Source organism: Myotis brandtii, unplaced genomic scaffold, assembly GCF_000412655.1.
Source record: "Myotis brandtii unplaced genomic scaffold, ASM41265v1 scaffold345, whole genome shotgun sequence".
Classification (NCBI taxonomy): Eukaryota; Metazoa; Chordata; class Mammalia; order Chiroptera; family Vespertilionidae; genus Myotis; species Myotis brandtii.
The window spans coordinates 2,136,789-2,144,445 of record NW_005363283.1 but is presented as its reverse complement, the minus strand read 5'-3'; the positions used below and the strand labels follow the sequence as shown (position 1 = coordinate 2,144,445).

General features: G+C 43.1%; 1 protein-coding gene across 4 annotated transcripts in view; it reads right to left on the bottom strand.

Moving 5' to 3' along the window:
* Positions 1-7,648, bottom strand: part of AFF2 (AF4/FMR2 family, member 2) — a 598,244-nt gene extending 590,596 nt beyond the window's left edge. For all 4 annotated transcript variants that reach the window (XM_014544018.1, XM_014544019.1, XM_005871569.2 and 1 more), the window contains exon 1: positions 7,577-7,648. In XM_014544018.1, the coding sequence (XP_014399504.1) occupies positions 7,577-7,623 (47 nt within the window). In that variant the 5' untranslated portion in view covers positions 7,624-7,648. The remainder of the gene's footprint in view (positions 1-7,576) is intronic.
* Between the last annotated feature and the right edge of the window lie 9 nt (positions 7,649-7,657).

The following is a 7,657-nucleotide window of genomic DNA, read 5'->3' as shown; positions in this document are numbered from 1 at the left end:
CCTGCCCTCTGCCACCCGGGAGCAGGCCTAAGCCAGCAGGTCGTTATCTCCCAAGGGGTCCCAGACTGCGAGAGGGCACAGGCCGGGCTGGGGGACCCCCCTCCCCCCGCCCCCCGAGTGCACAAATTTTGTGCACCGGGCCTCTAGTATATATATAAAAGGCTAATATTCAAAGTGTCTCCTTGGGAGTTCGACTGAGAGACTGGGAGTTCGATTGCTTGCTATGATGTGCACTGACCACCAGGGGGTGGTGTGGAATGAAGGAAGGCCCAGGCTGGCAGCTGGAACAAAGGCCCCAGCCAGCAGCCCGAAGGCCCCGATTGGCCCTCATTGCCAGCCAGGCCTAGGGACCCGGCCTGTGTACGAATTTCGCCAGTGAGAGCTTTATATTTATCCCACATGCATGAGCCAAAGTATATTTTTAAATTTCCAGTGTGCGTCATATGTACCAGCTGGTCAGTCAGATGGTCAGATGGATGGACGGTTGGTCCTTAGCCTTTTATATATATCAACTAGAGGCGTGGTGCACAGATTTGTGCACCAGTGGGGTCTCTCGGCCTGGCCTGCAGGGATCAGGCCAAAACTGGCTCTCTGACATTCCCGGAGAGGTCCCGGAGGGGTCCTGGATTACAAGAGGGTGGTTCTCCAGTGACACACCCCGGAATTAGGCCTCCTCCTCTTTGGTTCCAGATGTGTCACCCGAGAACCACAGCTGCCATGTCACCGCACCTCAGCAGCTCCTGCGTTGAGTGTCTGGCCCCTGGTGGTCAGTGCACGTCATAGCTACTGGTTGGATAGTTGCTTAGGCTTTTATATATATAGATTAGTTTCAAGTGTACAGCACAGTATTCTAATTAGCAATACATTTTTTTATATTATCAGTAAACAAGTTTTAAAATTATCTCTTTCTTTATCCCATAGAAATTAGAAAAAAAAAAGACAAAAAAATGTAGTCACTGTACATGAGAGGCTAATAAAGTATATATCCATTTCCCTTTTTTGGGTATGACCTAATAGAGCTTCTAGATTGTTCCAGAGATGGCCATTTCATTGGATTTTTACAATTTTGAAATCATGTTAAATATGTACAAATATTGCATGCAAGAAATAGACTTAGCTTCCCTAGTTCATTTGGCTCAGTGCATAGAGCATTGGCCTGTGGACTTAAGGGCTCTGGGTTTGATTCCAGTCAAGGGCATATGTCTGGATTATGGGCTGGATCCCCAGTAGGGGTCATGCAGGAAGCAGCCAATCAATGATTCCCTCTCATCATTGATGCTTCTATCTCCCTCTCCCTTCCTCTCTGAAATCAATAAAAATATATTGTAAAGAAAAACAAAAAGAAAAATATAGTCTTAGCTGAGAATAATGGGCATGAAATAAACATTCAGCAAATTAAAGCCATTTCTATTCAACAATAATTACCATGTTTAAATACAATATAATTTTATCCATCCACAAAATGCTTAAATGTTTGGAATTGTGTTTATGTCTGTAATGACAGATTCACTTTTGATGCAGTCATTTTCACTTTTGATTTGTATATTTTAAAGTTGTTAAATGCTTGACTGAATCATTAGCAAAACAATTCATGTATCATTAAACTGACTTCTAATATGAGATACTTTTCTTCCTTGTTCAATAGACATGCTTTTTAAGACTTACTGAAATAGCTTTTGTCCTTTGAGGGTTTGTGGAGGAGACCTGATTACTAGCTAATTTTCCTGACTTGAATCTCCCCTTTCCACACACTCCCTTAAAACACTCAATCCTAATAAACGTAAATGGATAAAGGACTTAAACATAAGACAGGAAATCATAAAAATTTTAGAAGAATCCATAGGCAGCAAAATATCAGACATATGTCGTAGCAATATCTTTACCAATACAGCTCCTAGGGCAATGGAAAATAAGAAGAAAATAAACAAATGGAACTACATCAAAATAAAAAGCTTCTGCACAGCAAAAGAAACCATCAACAAAACAACAAGAAAGCCCACCGCATGGGAGAACATATTTGCTAATGTTATATCTGATAAGGGCCTAACTTCCAAAATTTATAGGGAACTCACACTTCTTCACAAAAGGAAGATAAGCAATCCAATCAAAAAGGCCTAATCTCCAACATTTATAGGGAACTCATACAACTTAACAAAAGGAAGATAAACAATCCAATCAAAAAATGGGCAAAGGACCTAAATAGACACCTTTCAAAAGAGGACATTCAGAAAGCCAAGAGACATATGAAAACGTGCTCAAAGTCACTAATCATCCAAGAGATGCAAATCAAAACAACAATGAGGTACCATCTCACACCTGTCAGAATGGCTATCATCAACAAATTGACAAAGGACAAGTGCTGGCTAGGATGGAGAGAAAAAGGAACCCTAGTGCAATTCTGGTGGGAATGCAGACTGGTGTAGCCACTGTGGGGAACAGTATGGAGCTTCCTCAAAAAATTAAAAATGGAACTTCCATTTGACCCAGTGATCCCACTTCTAGGAATATATCCCAAGAAAACAAAAGCACCAATTAGAAAGGATATATGCACCCCTATGTTCACAGCAGCACAATTTACCATAGCTAAGATTTGGAAACAGCCTAAGTGCCCATAAGCAGATGAATGGATTAGAAAACTTGTACATCTACACAATGGAATACTATGCTGCTGTAAAAAAACAAGAACTCTTACCATTTGCAACCGCATGGAAAGCATTATGCTAAGAGAAATAAACCAGTTAGAGAAAGATAAATATCACATGATCTCACTCATTTGTGGAATTTAATGAACAACAAACTGATGAATAAAAATAGGGCCAGAGACATAGAAGCATTGAACAGACTGTCAAACTTCAGAGGGAAGGCAGGGGAGGATGGGGGTGGAGTGTAAGAGATTAACCAAAGGACTTGTATGCATGCATATAAGCATAACCAATATACACAGACACCAGGGGAGTGAGGGCATGTGCTGGGGGGTGGGGGTGGCCGGGGAGAGATCAATGGGGGAAAAAAGGAGATATATGTAATACTATATGTAATAACTTAAATAAAGAATTAAAAAAAAACTCAACCATGCCCAGCTGGTGTTGCTCAGTGGGTTGAAGGGTCATTCCAGGCACTAAGAGGTCACTGGTTCAAGTCCCTGTCTGGGCACATGCCCTGGTTTCAGACTGAATCCCCAGTAGAGGGTGTGCAGGAGGCAGATAATCGATGTTTCTGTTTCACCAATGTTTCTATCTCTCTCCCTCTCTCTCTCTCTCAAGTCAATTAAAAAAATACATATTTAAAAAAAGAAACTCAACCCTCAATGGTTTGCTGAATGAATGTCCAAACACACTGAAGAATGCATATTGTACTGGCAAAGGAAACAAACCACAGATCATCTCCCTTTGACTGGAAGACAAACAGGGGGGAAAGGGGAAAGATAAATGGATGGAGGTAGAGAATGAGAAATCCTGGCAACCTGGAGGCCTTAGTCAAAAGAGAATCCTGCCATCTGCTTCCACATTTCTACTATCCCCAGGTTCACAAAGGTTGTGTTATTTCTCTCTCACACAACTTTCCATCCATAAATAGGCATGTTCTATAATTCCAGAGGGTTGCAGCTAAGGAGGCCTCCAAAGACATTGTGTTCATAGAGCAGGCTGAGGCAGCAGGGCTGCTGCGGTGCAAGGACCATGCCTGGCTTGAGCTGAAACAGTTCACTTTTGTCTGGAGAGCAGGGTCTTGCCCTACCTGACCCCCCCCGCCCCGCAAGACTGAGGAAAACTGGGGAAACTGTGGGCTGCTGGTGCAGGCCCTGGGGGCTGCCTTCACTGGAGGAGGAGAAGCCTGGCCTGCACATGGCCTCTTCCCACCCTTGACAGCCCCACACAGACCTTTGAACTTTCTATTTATATAATAGTTTAGTGAGTTTAAGTCTCTTCCTGTATAACTGCCTGTTTGCAAGTTTGCTTCTAATTAGGATACTTGTGAGACATCACATAAAAACTACAAACAATTGATGCAGTCCTTCATAGTGAGAAATCAGCCACTGTCACAATTGCTTAACTACAATTTTCACTAGGCTTCTTAACATTTTGTTTTTTCTATCATGGTGGATTTCTTTTCATTTTTAAGAATTTGCTCCTTTCTCCTTCTCTGCCTTTCTTTCTTTTTAGTAATAAAAGGAAGATAAACATCCCCACAAAAAAACTTGGCTTGTCTCAAAGCAATACCTTATCAATATGGGGGGGGGGGCTGCTTACAGGACTGAAAGCTATACAATTTGTAGGCCCTCTAATTTTGATTCCCCCTCCCAGTTAAAAGAGGATTAATGACATCCCAATTGCTGGCAAACAGGTCTAAATCTAGCCACATGATCTCCAGCCATCTCAACAATTAATTTATTGGTTTACCACAAGGTAGTCTATGGAATGATTTAAAGGATAAAATTTTGTCTTTTCTTTATTTTGTTTTCTTTTTTTTAAGAGCAAGTTCTGTCTTTGGTGAGCACAGACAGACATCTGCACCTTCCTCTTCTTTCACAGAATGGTTCATATTAAATTCAGACACAGGTGAACATTGCTCATTCATCCAGGAATCTTAAGGAACTTGAGCTTTGGCCCTTTAATCGAGACCAGAGCATGGCCCATTAAGATATTCTTGCAGTTTGTGAAATCCAGCACTATGTTCTGTTAGGCATTGAGTGCTCCCAGACAGGACACATATGCATAATGCAGTGTCATTCATGTCCCATTCTTTTCATTTGCATTCATTCTGACAAATGTATCTGTTTATAAATGGGTATGCACTTTTTGTTTACTATAATGAAGTCATTACAAATAACACATATGCCTGTGCATGTAAAAATCTTCCTTCACTAATTCTAGGAAAATTAAATTGGTTTTAGCTGGTCTGATCCACTTACTGTCAGACATCTAGGGTTGCAGTAGAGATAGCTCTGAGCTTCTGTTCCACAAGTGAATACTGAGAAAAGGTCCAATGTAAATGAGACCCTTAACTTGGCTGGTACCTTTTTCCTCCTTGGGCCTCCTGGGGAGTTGGGAGGGACTGGATGCCACGCATTATGCTGTATCAAGCACTCTAAGCAGCTATTTACTCCCCAGGAGAGGAAGTAAACATATAATGAACACATAATTGGCATGCTCTGGATGTCCAAAGTGAGTTCAGAAAGGTACAGATTTTCATTCAAGGCAATAGCAAGATTTTTACTTCATCCACTATTGTCACAATTATGGTTCTTTTCTCAGTTGGGGTGTACAAAACACAGAAACATAACTACATTACACATGTTTACAAACACAAATGCATAAGGAAGACTGAACCTCACAAGCAAACAGTAAGAATGAGAAATTTTCCTGGAATATGTGCACAGAGGGCAAAGGCTGGCTTCTTTAGACAGATGTGTCATACTAATTCATCACATTTCACACAATATCCACGGAGTGTCCAAGTCTACATGTTTCTTAATTAATGTGGCATAGTTAGGGGACTGGAGAAAAAAGAGATTTTGCATTTTTTTAAATGTAAGAAAAGATAGTCTCCAAAGGGGGGAGGTGTATCTTTCTGAAAAAACAAATCAAATCTAAAAGAGCCTATCCCCTTTAAATATGCAACTGCACGTGCTTAAGATTAAATTGAAATTAAAATAATACAAAAATAATCAGGTTTTTAAAAAATGAATACCTTGTAAATGTTTAACATTTTAACTATACCCACAAAACCAATTATAACAATGTCTGTTAAATTAATGATGTTACCCACACCATCTATTAGGCAAATTGTATGCAAATACTAATGCTGTGGTTATCAGTTGTCTGCAAAATAAATTAGTGAAGCAGAGTAAAGGCTGTGTGCAGGAGCATGATATTTAATTAAGCAGTAATTTTATTGTGATCTTTACTTTTAAATAACAGCCTGGTTATTAAAAAATGTAGCATAATGTTTTTCTGCAGAGCTGATAAAACCCTGCGTGCTATCAAAAATGTGTTACAAATTAATACTGATACAGCATAATGCGTGGCTTCAAGGATTTACCCGAAATTTCTGCAAAATAAAATGTATTTAAGTTCTGATTATCTTGGATTTGCAAGTAACAGAGTCATGACTGGCATAGTGAAGCTATTGACTAAGCACATGACCCTGTTCTACAGAAGGAAATTGCCTAAAATATCACATCAGCAAGGGAAATCCTTGTAAAAATACAAGCATTCATAGCCAACCGCTGCTAGTAGTTTAACATTTCAAAAAATTTTACACTATGGTCGATACTATAGATTATTCTAACTACATTTTTAAAGGCAATAGCCAAAAGTGCAATTAGAAGTTGCTACTGCCGCGCCCTCCCCCCATCACCCCATCTAATTCCATAGGCTGGGGGGGGGGATTTATACGTTAAAATGTGACAAATTAAAAATGTTTGTGGCAGAAGGTGAAGTTTGTTGTTTTGTTTCTTTTTAAAAGTTAATATGTTTATCGCTATTTAGGCACACACGCGCACATCATGTAGAGAGGAACAACTTTCCGCTTCCCAGTCAGCTTTGCGCTATCCTTCAAAAATCTCTCAGAGACAAGTTTAAGTTATGTGGGGAAGAGCTAACTAAATCTTTGAATCTGAGATGCGTGCCCATTACACAAACCTACAGCTTCCTCCCAGTGGGGGGACGAACCGGGGTCCAGCAAGTAATAAAATGTGCACTGACATCCGAGCGCTCGACTTCCGTGGGCCAACTTCAAAAACCCTTAGTCTTAAAAGCAAAACGCCAAAGTCAGCCGCGACCTGGGCCCCCCGCGCTGCGGCCCCAGAAGCCGCCGCTTGGCGCCGGGAGTATGAGGAACTTGGGTTGAGGGGGTAGAAGGGAAGGTGTGCTTGCCCTGCTGCGCGGGGACGAAGGTGGCGTGGGCGGTGGCCGCTGAGGAAGCAGAGGGCGGCTGGTGGCACCTTGCCCCTTGCTTGTTCCCCATGGCCGGCCGCCAACGTTGGGCACCTGGAAAGTTGAGGCATTTCAGGTGGGCAGCATCCTGTGCGCTGGGAGGCCGGCCTGGCCAACCGTTTCAGGAGAAAATCCCGGCGCAGGTCCTGAGACTCAGCCCCCGGGCGGTACCGGATCCGATTTGGGCCAAACGCAACTCGTAGGACTTGGAACCCCAACGGACGCTTTCGGGACCCGCATTCCTCAGTCTATCCGCACCTCCTTGGACCCTGGCACTCAACCTAGGAGTCCAGGCGCCCGGGGCCAGAGGTGGCCAAGAGCAAGTGGAAGTGCTTCCCAGGCGCCCCCACCACAGCCCGACTCCTCTTAACAAAGGGGAAAAGCCCAGCCCCAGCCCGGGGACCTGCGTAGCAAAGGAGAAGGCAAAAAAGCAACACCTACCACTGCTGCTCCAAGTCCCAGTCCCTGAAAAAGACTCAACCTAGGAGTCCAGGCGCCCGGGGCCAGAGGTGGCCAAGAGCAAGTGGAAGTGCTTCCCAGGCGCCCCCACCACAGCCCGACTCCTCTTAACAAAGGGGAAAAGCCCAGCCCCAGCCCGGGGACCTGCGTAGCAAAGGAGAAGGCAAAAAAGCAACACCTACCACTGCTGCTCCAAGTCCCAGTCCCTGAAAAAGTCGAATAGATCCATAGCGGCCAGGCGGAAGCGGCGGGCGGCGTCCGTC